This window comes from Canis lupus, chromosome X, assembly GCF_003254725.2.
Source record: "Canis lupus dingo isolate Sandy chromosome X, ASM325472v2, whole genome shotgun sequence".
Taxonomy (NCBI): Eukaryota; Metazoa; Chordata; class Mammalia; order Carnivora; family Canidae; genus Canis; species Canis lupus.
Genome location: NC_064281.1, coordinates 107,347,584 through 107,372,108, shown reverse-complemented (window position 1 = coordinate 107,372,108; position 24,525 = coordinate 107,347,584). Strand labels below are relative to the sequence as shown.

Here is a 24,525-nt window from a genome sequence, read left to right as displayed (position 1 = left end):
TATTTTTCTCAAGCAATTGATCTCTGTGATAACTGGTGTCCAGGATTTTAGGCTATCTGCAGTTACCAATTTGTGAACTTAGGGGTAATTTTAACTTTTTAAAAAAATTTATTTATTCATGAGAAAGAGAGAGAGAGAGAGAGAGGCAGAGACATAGGCAGAGGGAGAAGCAGGCTCCATGCAGGGATCCCAATGTGGGACTCGATCCCAAGTCTCCAGGATCTCATCCTGGGCCAAAGGCAGGCGCTAAACGGCTGAGCCACCCAGGGATCCCCTAACTTTTGTTTTCTTATATCAGACCAGTATTTCACTTAGATGTGAACAAGCCAGTCAAGTAAATGAGGTGTGGTAAGAGGCAAAAATCATCTGAGTGTTCTGATCTTAAATGAAGTGACTATCTAAAACAAAACAAAAGCAAAAAAAAAAAAAAAAAAAAGACCCAGCATGCAGTTTATATGTGACTCCATAAGGAAAAAATAATCTTTAAGAATACTGACAAATACTCACAAGGGCCGCATTTATAAGCCTCTTCCTATTCTCCAAGCCATGGCTCTGTTAAAATGAATTAAGAGCACTTCTTGGCATTATATTGAAATGATTGGTTCACTTTAAGATTCACATTATTTGAGAAAGGCATATTCAGAAAATCAGCTGCCTCCTACCTTTTCTCCAAGCCTCAGAATACACAAACAACTTATACCAGAACGGATTCCATTCTTAAAAGGAAGAGGCAGCGGCTTTCAAATGGACCAGATATGGTCACTTTGGGCTTCAGAAAGAGCCTAGAGTTACCACAAATGGAGAAGGAAAACAGACTTTTGAACCAAATTGCCCCAATTTTACTCTGTCAGGTTACTTTTGTAGAAAGCAGTAGTAACTTCAAATGTCTCGTGAATATTGCAAGGCCAGTAACATCTTTCTTTTGTAACATGGAGTTTCAAGTTTACTCCTCCAGGGCACCTGTAGACTCAAGAGAGCTGGCACTCATACCATTTGAAGGCATCTTTGAAGCCACTTCTGGTTCAGGCATTCAGGGTGGGATGTGTTAAGTAAGCAACATAGCCTTAAGGAACATTAAGCTTAGACTTTGTCAGGTAGTTAAGCATTGCTGTGCTTAAAACCCATCCCTGTATTGTTCTTCTTTTGCTACCAGGACATATTGTTGCCTTGCAATAAACTCTGCCAGGACCAATAAAACCCGACTTAGTAAACAGGTGACTGTGTATGTGCGTGTGTGTGTGTGTGTGTGTGTGTGCGCGTGCGCGCGCTTCATGAGCCTTAATGTCTTGTCAAAATCACCTCACAAATGATTTACCATTTTTACAGCTATTTGTGACCTTTGCTTCCAGGGTGTTTATATAAAAAGAGTGTGTTTGATATCAGCCAAATTAATGAGCAGGGGAGAAAAGAAGTCAGAAAGAAAACAGCCCCCTTCTAACGGTCTTGGAGCTTGTCTGTGTTCTAGTTATGTGTTCCAGCCATTGTATATGAAGAGAAGCAGCAGCCTGCCGCTCAGGAAATCAATCCTCCAATAAATGGGACGTTTAAATGCTTCTGGCTTACCTTTAAAGGAGCACTAGTTTGGTCTGCAACTTTTCTATATTTTAGTTTCTTTAGCTCTTTTATGGACTTACCCCTGGTGAAAATCCTGAGATTTTAAGAAATCCCAGCGACTACAAAATTCTCAGCTTTGGCGTGAAATATAAGAACACTTTTTTTTTTTTTTGTCTGAAGAGGGTTAATGATTACACTTACAGACAGTATAATGAAAAAGCACCAATGCAGTTTATTTTAATGCTTCTAATTCACGAGAGTTACTTCTTAATTCTACATCAGAAGTCATTTCACCAATACTCAATTTGGAAAGCACAATCAAGAAAGACTCCAATTTTTATTCGGACTACACAACTCAGCACAGTACTAGGCATCATGAATCTAGAACAAAAAATCGAAATATGCAGGACACAATAGATCTTAAACTCTAGGGATCCATGAACCTCTGGGAAGTGTATACAAAAAAGCTGTGTAGTGTGTGCTTACATCTTTCTGGGGAAAGCTCCAATGATTTCAATCAGCTTCTAAAAAGGTACCCAAGCAGTACACAAGAGAATTCTCATCTCCTCCATATTTCCAAAAACGAAAGCCGCGACTTCAGGAAGTTCACTTTCGCACATTTCAGAGTCAGTTTCCACAGGGACAGAGGGTGGAAAAGAAAACAAATGAAAGTAACTTGCAAGGACTAGGCAGGGAAAAACTCCAGAGTGTTATTTACTTTATAAGTTTAGTAACATGTTCTGGGTTAGGGAGGGGAAATGGGGATGTTAAGTGCTAAGGGCAGTGGGGAGCAAGAAGACTCCTAAAAGGCTTTTTCAAGTCCTCACAAACACCACACTTGAGTATGAATGAAGCAACAGCAAGAATTTCAAATGCAATGTAACGCCAAGTCCAATTCTTCAGTTTCAGCATATTAACAACTTATTTTTATTTTTGAATATCACAAACTTCAATCAGAATACTTTAAAAAATATTATTCTGCATGCACTTAACAAATTGGACAAAGGACAAGTATCCAGCTGACTTGCATTATACTATGAAGTTTTACCTGAACAGCCAATTAACACAGATTTAAAATCATTAAGTACAGGTGACAGTGAAAACTTCAATGCATTACTCTGCTGGCATCCTACCACTAGGCACACGTTCATGTAACACTACTAGCAATTACCCTGGAGCACGGGCAGAATGCAGATGGAGGAAGCTCCCTACAAAGCAAGTTTAAGGGATTAAATGTCATCATCGACATCGTCGTCGCTACTGAGGACAAAGCTACTGCCTGTGGACAGGGGCCCTTCCTCCTTCACGTTGCCCACACCCCTCACTGTCCCTCTCTCATCAGAGTCGTCAAACAGCTTCTCACTGGAATCCTCATCGTCATCATCAAACAGCTTCCCGTTGGAATCATCCTCTTCAAACATCTTATCATCCACGTCCTCACCTTCCTTTATCTCTACTCCTTCCTCATCTTCTTTGTCATCCGAGTCTTCGAACATCTTCTCATCAACGTCTTCAAGCCCCTTTTCATCTGCATAGTCTTCATCCTCTCTTTCGTCTGACTCATCATCAAATACCTTTTCGTAGGTGTCCTCCCCTTCTTCCTTGTCATCAGACTCTTCGTCAAACTCCCTCTCTGAGACTTCCTCCTCAAACACTCTCTCAGAGCTGCTATCTCCAAATTCTGATTTGTCAGAGTCATTGTCTTCAAACTCCCTGTCGAGAATGTTCTCGCCGAACTCCTTGTCGGAGGCATCCTCATCAAAATCCTTCTCGAGGCCATTTTCTTCAAATTCTTTCTCAGAGCCGTCTTCAAACTGCTTTTCAGAGAAGTCTTCTTCGGATTCCCTTTCCGAGTCATCCTCTTCAGACTCCTTTTGAGGGCTCTCCTCCTCTTCACACTCCTTGCTGGGGCCATCTTGGTCAGAATCCTTTTCAAGACCGTTCTCTTCATAATCATTTTTGAGCCTCTTCTTTTTGGATTCTTGTTCAGGGCCATTCTCTTTAGACTCTGCTTTAGGACCGCCCTCTTCAAACTCTTTTTCAGGGCTGCCTTCTCCAGACTCTCTCTCTGGGTAGTCTTCCTCACGCTCCCTCTTGGGGCAGCCTTCCTCAGACTCTGTTTTGAGGGAGCCTTCTTCAGATTCTTTCTGGGCGCAGCCTTCCTCAGCCTCTTTCTCGGGACCACTTTCTTTGGCATCTTTTTCCGAAGCATCTCCTTCAAATTCTCCCCCATCTTCGGTTTTTTCAAACTTCTTTTCATCGATGGGTTCTTCAAATGCCATTTCCCTTGTGGCCTCTTGTGCATTCATTTTCGATGTGCTAGGGCGCTCTGAAAAATGCCTTACCCTAGAAGGCCCCGCCCTTTCCGAAGCACAGATGGAATTTGAACGCCGAAGGCTTCTGTTAGCCTCGGGAGCATTAAGGAAAGCCTCCCATCCTCTCAGCCTTTCCTCCCTTTCTCTTGTGGTCTCTTCCACCTGTGGAGAAAGGGGAATTGCTATTAAAATGAGTTTTAGGCAAAAATAAATAACTTCTCTGCACACTTCTGATACTGACACAAATACCCTGATTTCATACAGCATCTCTTCTTAGGAAATCAGAGCATTTCCCTATATTCAGTTTTCAAAATTTTACATCTTGATTAATGGGAGTTGAGCTTAAGAGCATTTAAACAAAAGCCCAACACCACAGTCCTGCAGAATTGTTAAATAAAGAAATCAAAGAAAAAGTTAATACTTGAATGCTCTCCATCCTTTACTTACCACTATTCTGAGCACACCTCAAAATTTCAGGCTTATAAACTGAAAAACTAAAACATTTTTCTTTCTATGCTCTGGATGCAAAGTATTATTTAGAAGAACTGTTACATTAAACAGATTAAACTGAGCCCAAAACTCATCTGAAGAACCACTAGATCAGCATTTGTTGGTAATGTTACAATTTATGTGCCCTTGATAGTTGCAGAATTTACCTGATAATCTGTAGTCCCATCCCACGCCTGGGCAGTGATTTGACGGCCACCAAACCACCTTCCATCAAGAGTTTGTATACAATAGTCAGCTTCCTCCGGATCCCTGAAGGACACAGAGGCCACACCATCGGGGTGTCTCTAGAAAGGGAAGAAAAGGCAGCAATGAATGATAAAACTAAAAATAAAACATACACATTTGACAAAATAAGTATGTAGTGGAGTTCTTTGATAACTTAAGCTTCAAGATTTTATGTATGAAGCCATTCTTCCTTTTTACTCCAGCCAGTGACTTGAAGCTAGCTGCTTCTTAAAAAAAAAAAATATTTTATTTATTTGAGAGAGAGAGAGAGAGAGAGAGAGATAGTGAGAGAAAGCACGAGCTGGGGAAGGGGCAGAGGGAAAAGCAGACTTCCCACTGAGAGGGGAGCCCGATGCAGGGCTCGATCCCAGGACCCTGGAATCATGACCCAAGCGAAGGCAGTCACTTAACCAAATGAGCCACCTAGGCACCCCAAAGCTAGCTGCTTCTTTAGCTTAATCTTGTATATCAAGAACCAAGCATGATGTTCTTGGAAATGCTTCTACCACTTAGCAGCTAAATGACCTTGAGCAAGGTGCTCACTCAATCTCTAAACTCCGAGCTTCCTCATCTGTAAAATGGGTAGAATAGTACCCACCTACCTCAAAAGATCATGAGAACTAAATGAGGTAACATGTAAAGTAGCCCGTATGCAATCAATAAATGGTGAATCTTTTAGTATGTGTCAATCTAGGAAGTAACAGAGTAAGAAGGGGAACATAGAGAAGAATATTTTGCTTGATTTTTCTTCAAATATGGAGGAGGAGAGTAATTCACCAAGAGGGGTAAATGGGGGCAAATAGGGAACCACAAGATCTCACACGTCTTTCTTGTACTCCTTTCATCTGATCACACACTCTAGGGCAATAAAGGGAAATCACCAAGGCATACCAAGTCTAGCAAGCCCTGACTTACAATCCATGTTCATCTAACTACTGCTGACAGATGACTACTACTAGATAGCAGCCCTACTATAGAAAAACATTAATCCAAAATTTGTGGCATACTGACCTCTGGGAATAACTTCTCAAAGGGAAAGAATGCTTGGCTTTAGGAATCATTTGTCTAAGCCACGAACTTACATCAAAGAGAAGAAGCTTCCTAATTTGTCCAAACTTTGAACACTCTACTCGAAGGTCTTCTCTGATTTCATTCAGCACCAATGGATCATCCTGCAAACATACACATGATTAAAACAGGTTTGCCCCCTTTAAATACAAACCCTGAGAAATCACATTTCTTGCTTTGACAAGCCAACATACCGAAAAAAGTTTTACTTAAAAAAAAGTAGTCTTGTCTGAGGCCTACAAAATCTTAAAAAGTCAAAACGGATTAAAGTTAGATCACCAAGACTGCAGCCACTGCTACAGGGCGGCCCTGCTTTCAGCTTGAGGAAAGGGCTGAGAATGGCGGGCAGCAGTAGGACTGTGCTGGAGCAGAGGGGAGGGGAAGCAGGGAAGGAGGACCGGGAATCCCCAATAACAGCAGCTGTACGGGCAGGAAAAGTCCTCTGACATATATGCAATCAGACACTGCTCATTCCTCTGTCCTGCACGGGCATCATGAGTGTACTGACCAGAGCCTTCTGCTTTGGGTTTTGCATAGATGCCTATTTACAGAAATGCTGTCATGGAGAGAGAGATAGCCCTTTCATTGACTAAGTGTTCTAAGATAGTTCTTTGTGCTTCCAAGATTCTATTTTAACTTACAGGGTAAACCTCCCTTATAAGGGTGCCTGTTCATCTTGTCTCCTACCACGTCGCACCAGAACCACACAAATAAAGCACTGTTAATAAGCACACGAGAAAATATATTCTTAGGGTGTCTGGGGAGCTCAGTAGGTTAAGCGTCCACCTTCAACTCAGGTCATGATCCTGGAGTCCTGGGATGGAACCCCACATAGGGCTCCCTGCTCAGCAGGGAGTCAGTCTGCTTCTCCCTCTTCCTCTGCCACTCCCCCTCCCCCTCCCTCCCCCCACCACTCTGCCCTGGCTCGTGTGTGTGCACGCACGCACACGTGCTCTCTCTCTCAAATAAAATCTTTTTAAAAAATAGATTCTTAGCTGCTGCTTTCTTGCAACTATAAGTCTATTAAGAGCATTCAAGAGCTGCTGCTTCTGGTGGTCTTGAGTTCAAGTGGACCATCTACCCCACAACAAAAGCATTTAAGATTACCAGTAGGAATTAACAAACCTTTCCTCAAGTCCCAGTGCATGGAAAGGGCTCATAAAATGTTACATTATCCACTTGAATTTTAACTACATAAACATATAAATGAAACATCCTATATATGAACTTCTACTGAAGTAGACTTATGCTTTTTAAGAAACACTTAACTTCATCTTGCTCACGGGTTTTTATTTTCCTCACCAACTAAAGAACTGCAAAGAACAAAAAAAAAGTGCCTTTTCCCTCCTGAAGTTCTCTCAGAAAGCAAAAATAAAGAACTGATAGGTAGTTACTGATATCAACTTTAAAATAAAAGAATACCCTACAAATGAGCCTTCTAAAGGCACAGCTGGCAGCACTCTGTACAAAATCTCATTTTAGAGAAGATGCTGTTTGTTTTAGATAGATTTGTCAGCCCTATGAGGAATGGGAACCAGAGCATGAAAGTCATATGGTAGCCTATAGGAATGTGTGCGTGGTTGGCTCCTACTGGACTACATGCTTTCTAAAGGCGGGAATCTTGTTTGAATGAGTTTCATATGCCTCACAGAACCCAGCACCGGTGTTTCCACATGGTGAGCAGTCAATAAAAAGCTTCTTCAAGATAAACAATTGCCAATACCTCAAAACTTTATTCACCAAGGGAAATCAGGATTATAGTAAAACCACAGAAAACTGTTACAAAATATTCAACAAATTTAAGTGTGATTCCATTGTAGGGGGGGGGAGGAACCACTCTATTTCTGTACCAAAGTCTCAGTGCTTTTCCTACAAGGATGTCAGATTTTAGCCAAAATCTTTGTACATTTCTGTTTTCATTTATACCAGCTTGAAAAACGAATCTAGCCTCACTGCTGTATAGTAGCCTGAAGCATAAGTATAACAGTCCTCTCCTCTGGAAAATTCTTTAACATAATTAAGAATGGAAAGTTTCTAAACACAACACTTTGCAAGCAACAGACTTGAGACAAAAATCAGAGGAGTTGAAACCTCCTGTTCAACACTTAGTTTTTTTTTTTTTTTTTTTTGCCAGGGTGGTGTTTTGTTTTCCCAGGAAGAAATAAATCATGTTTCTCATTCCTTTCCAATCTAAACTTACACTGGCCATGACGGTGGCCACTAACCACATGTGGCTACAGAGCACTTAAAATGTGGCTAGTCCCAATTGAGGTGTGTTCCAAGTATGGCATGAACACCAGATTTTGAAGATTTAGTACCAATGGGGAAGAAACAACAATGTAACTCATGAATATTTTTATATCACATGTTGAAATTAAGAATATTTTAGATATACTGGGTTAAATAAAGTTCATTATTAAAATTAATTTTCCCCATTTCATGTTATAGTTTAACCATAGCTCCTGGAAAAATTGTGGCTCACATTCAGTTGCTTTGCTGTTGGCCAGTTCTGTGTACGCAATGAGAAACCTAGAGAAACCTAACACACTGGCATCACAGTTTTGGTTCTTCATCTCCTAGGATGCAAATTTGCCAGGCATGCCGTTTATTTTTTAAAGTTCAATGATTGATTTTTTTCGTAATCTCTATACCCCACGTGGGGCTTGAGCCCACAAGCCCGAGATCAAGAGTCACATACTCTTCTGACTGAGCCAGCGAGGCATCCCCAAGCATGCATTTTTAAGTAAGGTGTTGAATTAAATACTGAAAACCCTCTGAAGTTACATGAAAAATATTAGCCTTCACATCGTTCACCCTGATACCAAATAGTATTTTTAGGTATTTTGCTTCTCACACTGGTCAATTATTTAGAATAAAAATATATTCCACTCCCCACCCCGAATCTGATTTCATTCTGACACCCCAGGGAACCTGACCATCAGTTTTTGTTTCCCACAACAAAGCTCAGTGCTGATGACTATTCTTTAGATTCACATGGAATCTTTAGTCAAATCAAATACTCTCTCCAAAATGCCCAATAGCATGTTCTCCGGCTGCACACCTCTATGACAAGCCATACAGTGTCTACACCAGCGTGTCCAACAGGACTTCCTGTGGTGACAAATGAGTATCTGCATTATCCAAAATGGAGGCTGCTAGCCACATGTGGCTGGTCCGACTAAAGAATTCCATTTCTAGTTTTCTTCTATTTCAGTTAAATTTAAATAAGCACATGTGGCTAGAGTAGACCCTATTGGACAGTCTACTATGTTGGACAGATTTATACTGATACACTTTGAAGTTCAAGCCCACAGAGACCCAGAACAAAAGACAAGATCCCTCTATTCTTTCTCTCCCTCTCCCTCTGCCCTCCCCCTGCTTGCGTGTTCTCTCTGATCTAAAATAAATAAATCAAAAAATAAAATAAAATAAAATAAATAAATAAATCTTAAAAACAAAACAAAACACCAAAGAACAAGATCCTCTGACAGGCTCTTATCAAGCTGGCAGGCCACACAAGAGCAGGCAGGTAGGCGAACAAGGATAGCACCCAAGAGTTTTTCCATCTGTGAGCACTGAAGCCTGTCCCTGCTCTCTCAGCTTCTGTGGCACAGTGTCTGAAAAGAACACTTTCCTTCATTTGCAAAGATGCTCAAAAGAAAACGTTTTATCCATGGAGTGAAGCAAAAGACTCTGCCTTCTGAGTAACAGGGCTCTCATTCAATCATTCTTTTACTTTTTTTTCATATAAATATTGAGGGTCTGTAAAATAAATACATATTGAGGGTCTACTGGATGCCAGGCAGAATTCTAACCACTGGAAATATTATAGCACACAAGGGAGGCAGAGCCCTGACTCTCATGGAGCTCACATTCTTGTAGAGGACATCCAATTATTTCAGATAATAATAAATGTTATGAATAGTTTTTCAAACCAGCATAAATGAAAATGAAAGTCTAAGATGACTTTGGCTCTAAACAGGGTAATTTAAAGACTTACTATAACTCAAAGTAAGGTTTACACTAAACCAGTGGGAGTGTTTGAAAAAAAGAACAAAGATTTTACAAGCATGTAACATCTATCTTTAAAACTATCCACTGGAGGGAATTTGTAGGGGTCAAAGTAAATTAGATGTGGCTTTCTGGAGGAAAGAATACTCATTAAGCTAGGAGAAACTAAGTCTGCACAATGTGATGGCCAGATTCAAATTAGGTGGCTCAATGAGCAAGGCAAGAAGCAAAACACAAAAACAGATGTAATTACACAACAGACTTCTACTCACAGAGGTTCCAGACAATTTGAATTAAGTTTGCATTAATATTCACATTCAAGTGTTAAGAATATGGAATGCATGCATCAAACCAAGGACATGAAGTCATAGACATTAATAGGTCATGTAATTTTAAAAAGCCATTTAATATTTAAATGAGATGAACTCTAAGAAATTGGGAGCCATACCTAATAGATAGGGATACCCTGGGGTCCATCTAAATTCCTTTCAAATCTCTATTTGGCAGGGGAACGGTTTCAAAAAGTGTTTCAAGATGAGTCAGGATTCTACTCAGTAGAAACATCAAATGTTACAAATTGACCACATGTATCTCCCCAGTGATCTCAAAAGATGCACAGACCATATGGGTGCACAGCAAACTCTACCACATGACTCTGGGCTGGGATGGAGCTCAACAGACCATAGGGGGTTCTCTCCAAGGGGGCTACAGTGAAACTGCCATGCTCACTGTTTCAATGCACAGGAGTGAGAAAGGTCTTTGGTTGCACCTAGATCATTTGTAAATCTGGAGTTTCACAGTATGAACCTTCTTTGTTGTTGTGTGACTTGTTATTTTTATGTTTACTTATGTTGACTTGTGGTCTTTATCTATCTTGTGTGTAACTGGTTGTCATTAATTTCAGATTCCAGGGAGAGGAGAAAGACCTGATGCCACACAAGTGCCGTCTGTGGTTTGGATAAAAGACTAGCCCCAAGGACAAGAGGCAGATCAGCGCAAGGTGCCCCGGCGGCATGCTATACCTTGCACACCTCTTGCACCTGTCCAGCTCTTCTTCACTCTGTTCACTTTTGTTCGCTGTTCTTAGAATTTTACCTGGACACTAAGTATTTATAAAGTCCCCCTAATAGCCACAAAAGCATTGTATGAACGTCAGGTCTCGAAAAACCACCTTTAGTATTTAAACACCAGGAGCTGTCTTTCATTAACCTGAGGGTTTTTTTGTTTTGTTTTAAGGATCAAATTTGTGGTACCAAAGTGAAGTTCTCATTTGCCAAGTATAAAATGACTCCCCGCCCAAACCGGCCTGTGCTTGTTGAAATGCACTCAAAATCCATAAGCAGCGCCCAGAAATCTTTCAGTGATTATATTTTTAATGATTTCCCAGAGTAAGTAGCTGCTGTTTACAGCTGCAGTGTGGGTGTTAAGCAGTGTTCCCTGGGGGACAACTAAAAGAACCCTAGGCTGAATGTGGGAAAATTTAAACATTTTGATACACTCTTAGCTCTATTTTCCTACCTTGACAACTACATGGAGGGGTGGTATGTGACATGTGAAAACATGGGGTGAAGCAAGCTTGGGACTCCCTTGAAAGAAAACACATCAGTGTTTCCATCAGTGGGAATATCACCTCCTACCTCAAAATCCATCGGATGAAACATATTTTTGATGATGACAACTCGCTCATGGCGCATTCGAGATGGGCCAGCTCTTCTCTCAGGTCTCCAGTCCAACTGCCTAATGCAATAGAGCAGGAACAAGATACTGAATTTTGTTTCATACTTGCAGGACAGAAAAAAGGAGTTGTTACAATCAACCTTTATTTGAGTATATAGTGATGCTAATTATTCGATTCTAAAATAACAATATGTATTTCTGGAGAACTTTCGGAAGTAAAACTAATGGGCAGGTGAAAGATGGACCCAGTGTCTGAAATTCCCAGAATGTATCTTTTTTCAGGGCTGCTGTCTGGTTACAAATGTTCCAGTAAGATTCCTGTAAAGAGCCAATTATTTAATATTTATGACTATCTGGTATCTACGCCTACACTTTGAGGGCAAAAAATACATTCTACTTGTATTGGTTTTGAGGCATTTTATGATTATAAGGACCAAACTACATTGAAATATGTAAAACTACTGTTACATAACCAAAAATTTTATTGCTAGGTGTTTATAAAATTGGTAGGTATCTAGCCTATTCCTGTAAAAACTATAGGATATCACAACTCAACTCCTTTATCAGCACTGTTATCATTAAGTTGAGTGCAGTGTTATAAGTGTTATTAGAACTCACTGTGATAGAAGAAAATACTTATCATTTCAGCCAACTTCTTAAAACCAGCATACTTCAAAAAACCCATTGACATGAATGGATTAGTAGACATTTGATGATGTTTACTGTACACACCGTGTACAACCCTATCAAATACAGTCATAAAAGCTGCTGTTTCTAACTCCTACTGATGAGCCTACACAGACGCCTTAGCTCCTGGCGTAGCTGATGTCAATTCACATTAGAAATGAACTAATGGCTCTGGTAAACAAGCTTCAACTATTTTATTTAACTTCATGTTCAACTTCTTCCAGAGATGGCCCTCTCATCTCATTGAAGCCCGGTTTATATTACAAATTAACACTCCAGGAAATAGACATGCTGCCACTGCCAGATCATCCTGCAGTAGAGATGACTGAAGGTTTCTGATGATCTAATGAAATTCTTTGAAAATAACTTCTGCATACATTTGATGGAACACAACTAAGGAGCTACACCCAAAACATAGTCTAGGATATGTAAATGAAATCATTCAAAAAGCGAAAATCAACACAAACTTCTGTTGCAGAGACAGCTTTTTCTTGTAGTCTTTGCACTTCTTCTTCTTCTTTGAGGCATCATACTCTCCCTTCAGTTGAAACTTGGCCACTTCGACATGCAATTTGTAGCCTCTAATTTCATCTTCGTCCAGAAGCTTTAACGCGAGATCCACAGATTCCCTCTTTATAAAAAGGTAAAATGAGATAGAATTTCCATGCTGAAATGAAACTTGGGGAGGTTTTTTAGGCAAACGATGACTATATGGACAATAAAGATTTCATCACAACTACCTCCTTTGAGATAAAGAACTCTAGGCTGCCTTATCAGGAAACCTGCACTCTAGAAACAGCTGTCCTCAACCAGTTTTGTGAACTTGGGCAAGTTATTCAATTTCTTCATCTGTAAAATGGGAAGAAAAATGCCTTCTTTGCAGGGTTCTTGACAAAATCAAATGAAAGAACGCACATAAAGGATAGGGACTGGCATATAGAAGGTACTTAAACTGCATTATTATTGGAATAAGAGTATTACCTCTTGGGAGTCTCAATTTCTCAATGAGGCAAATGGACTTGTGTGACTTTTAAGGTACAGTTTTATTTATTTATTTATTTTTAAAAATGTATTTATTTATTTATTCATGAGAGACACACACAGAGGCAGAGACATAGGCAGAGGGAGAAGCAGGCTTCATGTAGGGAGCCCAATGCGGGACTTGATCCTGGGACTCTGGGACCCCGCCCTGAACTGAAGGCAGACACTCAACTACTGAGCCACCCAGGCATCCCTACGGTACAGTTTTAAAATTCTCAAGTACTACTACTTAAAAGACTACATGACTCAAGGAACTGGGAATAACATAGCCAGCCTTTAATTTTTTTGTTCACCAATTAAAATGTAGGTCTGTGATATTAAACAAAGATGATTATATGATGGCTAGTAAATTAAGTACATTTGTGGATTCTGGGTTCTACACAAAGGGGGCAGTTGTCAGACCTATGCAGACCTGAGGAAAACACAAAAAAATACCTGAATTCAGCTGCATAATCAAATATGGATCTTAGAACAATTACATATTTTTAAAAGATTTATTTATTTTAAAGGGAGAGAGAAAGAGCACTCAGGAGTGTGTGTTGGGGGAAGTGGCAGAGGAAGAGGGAGAGGGAGGACTCCATACTGAGTGCAGTGCCCGATGAGGGGCTTGATCCCAGGACCCTGAGATCATGACCTGAGCCAAAACCAAGGGTCACATGCCAACTGACTGAGCCACCCAGGTGCCCCTTAATTATATTTTTTTGGAACTTAATTTACTGGCTGGCCAATCTTGTTCTTTTTATAAAGTTACTCAGAACTCCATTTTTCTTTTGGAAAAAATAGAAAATCGAATCAAACTCCCTAAGAATCTGTTCACAGATTAATAACCCTTTAATAACTAGTAAAACTCTCAAAATCTCCTTGTATTTGAAAATTAATAACTACCTATAATGACCATACCCACATGTAACTCCATTATGTTCAAGAACCAGATTCAAAACGTGTCTTCCCAAGAGCTGTCGGCTTAACCCTACCCCTTCCTGATTTCAATGAAATGCTGTACACTCACAACACACCTGTGGTATTAATACTGTTGTTTAATCATTTTGATATTGTTTTTTAAAAGGATTTATTCATTTGAGAGAGCACACGCGAGAGAGAGAGAGAGAGAGAGAGAGAGAGAGAAAGAAAGAGAGAGAGAACAGATGGGGAGGAGGGACAGAGGGAGAGGGAGAAGCAGACTCCCCACTGAGCAGGGAGCCTGACGTGGGGCTCAATCCCAGGAGATTGTGACCCAAACCGACAGCAGATGCTTAACCGACTGAGCCACCCATGTGCCCCTGATTTTACTTTGTAATTATTTTCACCTTCCATGACATAGGTACATGTCATTGTTGTGCATATTTCTTCTGTATTCTGCAGTAATGCATAAAACATGCTTCTAAGGTGAGAGACGTTCTAGAAATGATGACTGCCTTTGACACTGAGCTTTCCCTGTGCAATTTATGGTACCATGAATACGTAAAGTTTTGCAAATTTCTATTAATACCACTCTCTCTTCTCTTGCATTCAAAATACATTTCAAAGCAGTAAGCATAGCTATCATTACATTTATGGTCTAACTCAGCACTCAGAAAACTTTTGTAAATGGACAGTTAAAAAAAAAAGTAAAGGGACAGTTAGTAAATATTTTAGGCTTTAAAAAAATATATTTGGGGGATCCCTGGGTGGCGCAGCGGTTTGGCGCCTGCCTTTGGCCCAGGGCGCGATCCTGGAGACCCGGGATCGAATCCCACATCAGGCTCCCGGTGCATGGAGCCTGCTTCTCCCTCTGCCTGTGTCTCTGCCTCTCTCTCTCTCTCTCTGTGACTATCATAAATAAATAAAAATTAAAAAAAAAATATTTGGGATCCCTGGGTGGCTCAGCAGTTTAGCGCCTGCCTTTGGCCCAGGGCGCAATCCTGGAGTCCCAGGATCGAGTCCCACGTCAGGCTCCTGGCATGGAGCCTGCTTCTCCCTCCTCCTGTGTCTCTGCCTCTTTCTCTCTCTCTGTCTATCATAAATAAATAAATAAATCTTTAAAAAATGAAATAAAATAAATATTTTAGGCTTTGTGGGACACGTGGTGTGTGCTGCAGCCACTCAACTCCACTGCTGAAACACAAAAGCAGCCATAAACAAATGAGTAAATGAATGAATGAATGTGGCCACGTTCAGTAAAAGTTTACTTACAAAAATAGGCAGTGGGCTGGAGTTTGCCAAACCCTGGTCTAATTCATTCCAGTGGGCAAATAAAATGTTACTGGCTTTCTTTTCTTTGTGGATTTTTAAAATGTGTTCTGAGTTGATACATGCATATAGTCCTAAAGTATATATTCTTTGCAGTGAGAATTCTTTTAAGACAAAAGCAGCACTTCAGTCACATAACTTACATAATACCTTGACCTGATAACATATTTTCCTAGAACAAGTAAATAACCTCATCAATGCGATACACACAGGCACAATCTGAAATTTCAGTTTTCTTCACATCCTGTTTTGAATAGTTCTCAGTCTTAGTTATCATCTATACAAAATTATAGCCCTGGTTCCTGAGTTAAAAATGGAAATACAAGAAACTTATTTGACCACATAACTAACCTTCAAATAACAGCAAAGACCATCTCCTTTAAGATTTCCTTGATTATCTTTGTAAAGTTTGACCTTAAATTCTTCTGTTTGAGGATCTCTCATAATGATGCCAAACTTGGACATGAGCTGTATAAATTCATCCACTGTAATGTCTGGAGGCAAACCTGGAACATTAGGGAAAAAAACTATAAAGGCACATACAGTAACAGTGAGGGTTACTTAAACATTCTACCAATTAGAAATCTGCAACTCAGATTAACATAATTTTGATTTTCTAAATGTATGTAAAAAATCTCACATCTATAGAACTGAGGAAATTTCACATTTTAATGTATTCAAATATACATTAAAATCATATTTGCTTAAGTCTTGTATCACTGTAGGGGCAAGCTGCCATAAGTTACCTAAAGCAGACAAAAAGGATATTATACAAAGTTACACACTCTTAATTTTTCTTAGTTTTTTTTTAATAAACAAAAAACATTTTCCTTACAAATGTAAATAGACTCCAAAGAAGCTGAAAAGTAAAAATCATATGTTCTCTACTCTAAACTTGTTTAAAAGAGGAAGGAGGGGATGGTTCCTGGATGGCTCAGTTGGTAGAACATGTACTCTTGAGTTCAGGGTCATGAGTTCAATCCCTACGCTGGATATAGAACCTACTTAAAACAAACAAACATAAGAGTATACATACCAGACACATATACATTTGTATTTCTGTCTTCTTCAACATGAAACCATCCTAAAAATCAAAATGAAAAAAAAAAAACACATACGAGGAGAGTTAAGAGTCATATTATGAAATCTTGACAATGTAGCAGTTTCTTGAAACTTCCAGGACTTTTTTTTTTACCCTTAGAACAAGAGAAACTAACCCAAATCACTGTCTAGATTTCAAAGTACTTGAATCTTTTGACACATAATTAGTTTCAGAGACTCGTCTGAAAAAGGATGACTAGTGGGACACCTGGGTGGCTCAGCAGTTGAGCACCTGCCTTTGGCTCAGGATGTAATCCTGGGGTCCCAGGATCGAGTCCCACACTGGGCTCCCTACATGGAGCGTGCTTCTCCCTCTGCCTATGTCTCTGAACTCCTCTCTCTGTCTCTCATGAATAAATAAATAAAATCTTTAAAAAAATGAAAAAGGATGGCTAGTTATGTTAGATATTTATGATTCTGATACTACCTTAAAAAAACTCATCCTTGCACTGACTTTGGGCCTGCATGCATAAATTGCTTCTGACTTCAATCTACTGTGTTGGATATGGCCAAGCTGAGGCAATACTGCCTTGAGTTCAATTTAATTAAACTCAAAAAATATCAGAAAATTACCTTAAAAAACAGAATTTCTGATGATCCCCTAATAACAGCTCTATTTTACAAAGGAAGAAACTGAGGTACAGAATTGAAATAGCCTCCCCAATGCCCACAAGTCAGTGTGCAAGCCAATGGATAAATCTAAATAATAATAATAAAAAAACCCTTCATCTTATGATTCCTTCAAGACTATTATAATTCTTCAAATAGTAATCATATATACACATGCTAACATTTAACATTTTTATGTTCATATTTTGCAAGCTAAATCCACTTGCCTGGTTCAGCCTTTCTCTTTTCTCCCCTCTTTTTGGGATCATTGGGTTCAGGGGTTTTTCTTTGTGGCGGTTCTTCTGCAGTCCTAGCACTGACTTCTTGCACATTTGCAGTAGAGCTAGATGCCCCCTCATTAGAAAAGCCATAATTGGCCTGATATGTAGCAATGAAATCTTCAGTGATCTAAACAAAAAATTCAGCACACACACATATAGAAATTTGAAAATGACTTCTTCCCATAAAAAGTGTACATTGTGATAAATTTCTGCATATTTGGTTATACAACTGAACACAGAAATGTTTCTACAGATAATGGCTGTAGTAAATAAAGTGTAAATGCAAGAATAGTCATGTTATACAGAAAATGTGCATAAAATGACAAAAAAAATAAGATGGGTATTTGGATTATCAACACAAAACTCTTAAGGAAATTATTGGCACTGTAAGTGGTGTTGGCGCATTTTCTAGTTGATTCATTTATAAATCACTACCTCTCTACAGTCTACTTGAGTAAGGCTACAAGTACATACAATAAAGGAAGTACCAGATAACAATATAACAAAAACCAACAGTCAATAACCTAACAACAGAATCAATTTTTCTTTTGCTACAGAGATACACAAAAGTATACACGCATTAAATATTTGAGTGTCTGTATGTAGAGAACACACAAGATAAAACTGATCTAGTATATAGAGAATAGAACTAACGATTGTAAAACTAAATGCTTATTTTCACTCTCTCACTAATTAAATGACACAATCTTTTAGTGTCAGAACAAACTAAGAACAAATTCAACTCACATCCATCTATCCTCCTGGCTTTTAGGGGAAAAAAAGCCCAGTTGCACAATGAAAGAAATAGGAGTCTGCCTTCATTCTGGTCAATGTTACGCACATACAGGAGTGGGGAATTTTTAAAACTCAAAGTTTCAAGAGGTATGGGTTTCAATAACATAAAAAGATAAGAGTCACAAATGAATCCATTATCAGACTATTGTTAAAAGTCCTCAGGAAACCAAATCTGCTCTGGAGCTGGGATGACCAGAACCAGCAAAATAATAAATGTAACAATGTAAAGGGAATGAAGTATACAAAAACAAAAAGGAAAATAAAAAAATTGAAACAAATAATTTTAAGAATAACAGTCAAACTACACAATGGAGACATGGCTTATATTACCAGCTTGTAAGTTGATTGCTACTGGTATATTTTCCCACCCACATGAGACTTTGATTAACAGGGTACTTTTGCTGAAAAGTTTGCAGAACCAAGTTAACACCGGTTACATTACTTACAACCTGGAATAAAATACTTAACAATTTCCAAGCACTCTACACAAATATACACAGATATCTTCTATCCATATTCCGTGCCTGTGGTTGTATGGTTTGAACACACATGCCTAGGGACAAAATCTGATAGGAAAGAGAGGTGCAGATCAAGTTCAATCTATAAAGGGATATAAATGGCTATTTTTTTTTCAAAACCAAGAAGCTGCATTTTGCACAAAGTACACAAGCTAAGCAAACATCAGAATTCCTAGGGTATATGAGGTTGGCTATCCAAGAGACCCACAGCTACTAAATTTGCTCTCGGTGTTTTTCCTCTTTGCAATAAAAAGCAGTAACCAATGCAATAACCAACCATGACCTTCACAGACAAAATTAATAAGGCATAGAAGAGATTTAAGAATTAAATTACATTCGAGACATCTCGGTAAAGATCTACGTTTCTCTAACATCGGTTCGGCAACAGAAACAACAAAAAGAAACGTCACTATCCATGGGGCCCTAACTCAAGACCTCAGCAAAGAAAAACGGAAAAGGGGCGCCCCGCGAGGCTGGCCAGGCGGGCCCGCTCTGCAGTGCCGCCCGTGCCACCGTCGTACCTTGGGGAACCAAGCCTTCTTGTCCAGGTCCCACTCGTACGGGGTGTCAGCCGGCTGCTGCCCGAAAGAATCGGGTTCTCCACTGGGATCTTTCTGGGTGTCGCCGTCCTTGGCGTCGCCGTACAATTCTTGCATTCGCAACTGCTCATCAAACTCGTCGTTCCCATCCAAGTTGTTGCCGCTCATGTTGCCGACTTAGGCAAGGGACAGGGTCCGCGCGAGCAAAGAGGCCGAGATGCAGCCGGAGGCTATAGAGAAAGGGAGGTCAGTCGCACTGGGCCCGCGTCCCGCCGCCCCCCGGCACGCCTCCCCGCGGCGCCCCAGCAGCCCCCGGGAGGTCGGGGCCGACCGGCGCCCGCGCCGCCCCCTGCTCCGCCCGCTCTCCCACCGCGCGCGCGCGCGCGCGCCGCAGGCTGCAGCCCCTGCCGCGCCGCCGCCCACCTGGCTCGCTCCACCGGGCCTCGGCGCCGCGGCTCGACCCAGGGCGTGGCGGGAGCGCGCACGCGCGCCGCCGCCGCCCCCGCCGCCGACCGGGTCGGAGTCGCCTGCAGCCCCTGCAACCCCCGCGGCTCCCGCGGCTCCCGCGGCCCCCGTGGCCCTCGCGGCAACGTCAAGAGGTTGCCGGAAAACTGAGGCCCGCTCAGGCTGACGCAGTCGCCATTGTTGGCACGTCGAGACGTCGCGGGTCGCGCCGACACGCCTCCAGTGGCGTCAATAAGCGCCGACGCGGGCGGGCAGTGCTGGACCCTAGGGGCGGGGCGTCTTGCGGGGAGCGCTGCTAATCGCCCGCCGCTGCCCACCCGGGCCTCCTGGGCGGGGCGGGGCGGGGTGGGGGCGCGGGGGCCGCTGCGCTTAGGGACCTCGGGCTCGGTGGAGGCCGCGGTGGGCGGCAGCCGGAGGCGTGGGAATGTTCCCACTCGGCGCGCGCCATCTTGGGGGAGTGGATGGGGCGGGCGGGACGGATTTGTGTTCCTGAGAAAAAGACAGGCCTCCTTCCCCCGTTCCGCTTGGGAAACGCGACTTTGGCTTATTTCTTTATGATTTCCCTAGGATGGGCGCCGGCTCTTGTTCAGCTTCTTGGCCTAAGCTCCCAGCCCAGGGTGTGGTGTCTAGTGCGTATTGAAGGAGCGAGTGAGCAAATGAATGAATGAATGAACGAACGAACGGGGTGGGGACCAACCTTCTTTTCCCAGCCTGAGGCCCCTCCTTTATCTCTGGTACTTTCTCAGGCTGAAGATCGACTCTGGAAAGGCGGAGGGGGACAGGGGGGAGCAGTAGTTTTCTGCCTCTTGTACGCCACGATTCAGAGGTGCTCAAGCTCCAAACCTGAAACTTAAAACATCCAAGTATAAGCACCAGCTTTACTGGCCCAGCAACTTCGGGTTTTTTGTCTTTCTTTTAGAAAAGTACAGAATATTTTCCCTCTACACAGCTTTTTATCAAATTACATATTTATCGTAGAAAATAAAAAGGTCTGTATTTTTTTTTAATCGGGCAGATATTTATTGAGCAACCAAATGCCAGGGACTGTGCTAGGCTCTGGCGAGCCAGCAGCCAACAACACAGGCACAGCTCAAGGGAGACGTACTTGTTTATGTAGATGATTCTATCAACATTTGTTGTAGTAAAAACAACAGTTTAAAAGGGTTTTTAAAAATCCCTTTAAAAAATAACAATGATAAACTTCTTATGTACAAACGTAAAATTTTATAAACCAGACGTGAGGGTAAAAAGCTTACCAGAAGAAATTAGTTCTGCTATCCCAGTGATCTTTTACTTCTAAATATAGCAGTTGCGTATGGGCTCTAGAAAATCTTAACTCCCCAAATACCGACTGTGAGAATATGGTTTCAACCCTTAAAGCGATTTTTAAATAGTAGCTTGGGTTTGAGTTGTTTTTTTTTTTTTTTAAGTACATTTCTTTTTCATGAAGTTCTTGTTCTGTTCCAGACTACAGGAGAACTGAACTTGCATGCTTTTTTATATATATAATATAGATAACATGAGTTTTATTAGGCTCACTTATTTAAGCATTGCTAAGTATTTCTTCCTGGATCCCAAAATAGTGTACAGCTGTTTTCAGCAATGTGTTATTGGGCTCCCATTTCATTCCTGAGTGAGTTCACAGCATAGGTGATAATATGTTACACAGCCCTACTACTGCTCGTGACCCTCTGAATGCCTGCTGTATCCACAGGCCCCTCTGAACAGGTGGCCAAAAAAATTCCTTATGCGTAGGTCCCATGTGACCTAGCCACTGTGGCCCACAGGCTGCCCAGAGGCCTGTGAGGTGACCTGATAGGGTAGCCCTGCATCCTAGACTGAATTTGGCTATATGAGCCAATAAACTGCCTTGTCTAGAGACTGGAATGAGTATGGAATGGGCAGGGACATGGTCAGAGTAGCACAGAGGCAGGGAGGCCCACATAGGCAACCTAATAAGCAGAACAGGCCTGCTGTGAAGAAGTTCCCCAGAGGTGAGAAGAGAAGCTGAGGAAGGGACAGAGGGTCACTGAGTCACCATAATAATGGAGCAGTGGAGTTGGGAGCTAAGCACATTTGTGCCTACAGTGGCATTCTGTTTGGCCATGAGACCTGACTATTGTTTTTGCTTTAACAATGCTATTGTCTCTATGAGGCCTGGTTCCTGTGTGTTATCTCCCTGTGTACTCCCTGGTAACTGAGGTAGTCTGTAAGCCTCTCTGTAATCTTTTTCAAGATTTTTTGCAAGTTACAGAAACACTCAAGGTAACAAGCAAAACAAAACAAAACAACCTATATATTTCTTACAATGATGAAGATAGCACCTGAAATTCCAGGATTGAAATGTAGATGGGTCTCATGAGGGGCTACTGGACCCAGGAAGCCAAACCAGTTCTCAGGACCTGGAAAGCCAGCTTCTCTGAATATCTTCATCTTTCTCTCTTTGACCTGTGTTAGGGCACTGTGTTATGGCCCTAATAGGCCATGGCCTTCTTGGTGGATAAAAAAAATACATTCACTTGTAAAAGCAGAGACTCCTTGGCCAAAGAAGTCTCCTGCCTGGGTTAGGAACACTGGAGAATTACTGAACTATACCAACTAGATTTTTTAAAGGGCCTATTCAAGTTCATTCTGTTGCCACTTCCTGTAATCTCAAGGTTTAGTGGAAACAAAAGTAACTCCTTTTACAAAGTTACAAAAGAGTGATGGATCCCTGACCTCAGAGGTTTGAAACTACAGAAAGTCTTTAACCTCAAACTTGCTACTTTCAGTGGATATGCCAGTGTTAAATGTTTGCCAGCACTTTCAGCTTCAATGACAAAGACTCACCCATTGCACATTTTGGGAATACCTGAGTTTGTGACTTTGTTTTCCTGTTTTGTTACATAGTATTATGGTCCCGTATCCTAAGATGGGTTGGGGCAGACCCTGAGCAAAATTGGGACATATACAGAATTTGTTTTCCATGTACCAACCTTTTGCCCATTTAGGACCCTCTGCAAAGAAACAAAATCTAGCATAATAACATTTCTGGCACCACAGTAGGCAGTGTGAAAGCAATTGTGGACATTGGGGTCTACTTAGGTAGGTTAGGACCATTTGTTAAAAAGAAAAAAAGAGAGAGACCACCCCCTCTAAAAACAAAATAAAAACAAAGCCATAGATTTTAATCCCAATTCCCCAACTCTGGATGGGGGGCTGATGCCCTATAAAACCATTTAGGGAATTATTTTATATCAGAACCCCAAGTCGCCTACAGATTGCTAAGAGGGAAGAAAATGAAAGTTCTTTGAGTTCTAGTTTTATCAACTGCTAAACAGCTTTCTTGGCTTTTGTTATCTGGTACTTTTATCTATTTCTAAAATGCTATGTTTAGGAAAGTAAAGATGTAGTTTTTACTTAGAGTGAGGAAACAGTAAAATATCTGGGAGATTTATGACTTGAAAATAACTTAGGGGCGCCTAGGTGGCTGGCTCTTGAGTTTGGCTCAAGTCATGATCACTGGATCCTGGAATGGAGCCCTGCATCAGGCTCCAAGTTCAGTGGGCCATCTGCTTGACATTCTCTCTCCCTCTGGCCCTCCCTACCCACCCCCCACCCGCTAGCATGTGTGTGCGTGCTCTCTCCCTCTCTCTTTCTCAAATAAATAAATCTTGGGTTTTTTTTTTAAAAGGACTTAAATGTTATTAAAATGGGTTCTCAGTTATATTCTGTTATAACTATTGTTTCTAGAATATAAAGTTACACAAAGTCATTTAAAGTTTTATTTCATGTTTGTTTCCCACCACTTATTACAATGTCCAACCTAATACTAATACAGTATTGGCACCCCCACTTTCAGTAAAACAATTTTACAGAAATGTAAAGTTCAGTGTTAATATATATCCCCTTTTTGAGCCACATCATTAGCGAAAATTCACAACTACACAAGCCATTTAAGGAAAGCTCAAAATTGCCAAAGCATACTCCAAAATCGAGTTTTTGGAAATACAAATATAACTATAGTACCAAACTTTAATTTGCCCCAAGAAAACATTTTCTAAGACCACAAACCTATATTTGACACATCAATTGACAAAAGTTTGTCTGAAATAACAATTATTAAGCTTATAGAGTTAGCAAGTAGGAGCAGAGGATAGAAAATCATAACCTTCCATCTGATTTCCAAGGGCAGAGTAATTAGGTCACACTCTCACAGAACTTAGGCACCCATCAGGTTTAAAGAAGTCAAGCAGGAGGATGACCTGGCAATAATTGCACACCCAGATGTTAGGGATTTCATGTGGTACTTCACCACTTTTTAGAAAGAGGGCACTGCTTACCAGAAAGAAATGAATTCCTTAAAGGAAGAATTTCAGACACTGGCAGTTTCACAGATTTTTTCAATGGAGGTCCTTCTCTGGGGCCTTCAAATGACAATAAATATGACTACTTTGTCTATGAATAAGGCGAGTTCGTCACAGTATTTATTAAAGATAGCTTTGCTCAGTTATCAATCAGTAGTAGTCGTGAGTAGAACTATATTAAGTCAGTGTTGACCCAGTAAGCCAAACACCCTGCCTCAGATCCTTACTCAGAACTTTATACTCGCTGACCCCCAAACATTTCCATTGTAATTGCAGAGCTTTCTTATAATGGAATAGAGATTAATGGAAAAGAGCAGTCAAAAAACCCTGCGAAGGTTTATTTTTTAGGGCTTAATTTCTTAAGAAAACTGCAGAAGAGAAGTTTTATCTCTTTTTGATCCCCTTTTCATATGCAAAGCATAATCTCTAGATTTACACCACATAATAAACGCAAACACAGTTTTACGAAAATCACAGGAGTATAGGAGAAATTAGAAACATGGATGTGATGCGAACAAATAAGATTTTTCAGTGTCATCTTGTTTATTTCACTC

The 24,525-nt window shown here is 40.9% G+C and overlaps 1 protein-coding gene across 3 annotated transcripts; it reads right to left on the bottom strand.

Annotated features, from left to right (window-relative positions):
• Positions 1 to 1,763: 1,763 nt before the first annotated feature.
• Positions 1,764 to 19,818, bottom strand: HTATSF1 (HIV-1 Tat specific factor 1). Of its 3 annotated transcripts, XM_025460905.3 has the most exons (10): positions 19,584 to 19,818; positions 19,143 to 19,390; positions 17,255 to 17,435; positions 16,354 to 16,401; positions 15,669 to 15,823; positions 12,515 to 12,678; positions 11,321 to 11,420; positions 5,687 to 5,776; positions 4,526 to 4,663; positions 1,764 to 4,031 (listed from the first exon to the last, which is right to left on the bottom strand). In XM_025460905.3, exons 2-10 carry the CDS (start codon positions 19,326 to 19,328, stop codon positions 2,784 to 2,786), a joined length of 2,310 nt encoding a protein of 769 aa, XP_025316690.1. In that variant the 5' UTR covers positions 19,329 to 19,390; positions 19,584 to 19,818; the 3' UTR covers positions 1,764 to 2,783. The 3 variants fall into 3 exon arrangements, with proteins under 3 accessions (XP_025316690.1, XP_048963348.1, XP_025316693.1); XM_049107391.1 differs by lacking the exons at positions 5,687 to 5,776; positions 19,584 to 19,818 and having other exon boundaries at positions 19,143 to 19,469; XM_025460908.3 differs by lacking the exons at positions 11,321 to 11,420; positions 12,515 to 12,678; positions 19,584 to 19,818 and having other exon boundaries at positions 19,143 to 19,469.
• Between the last annotated feature and the right edge of the window lie 4,707 nt (positions 19,819 to 24,525).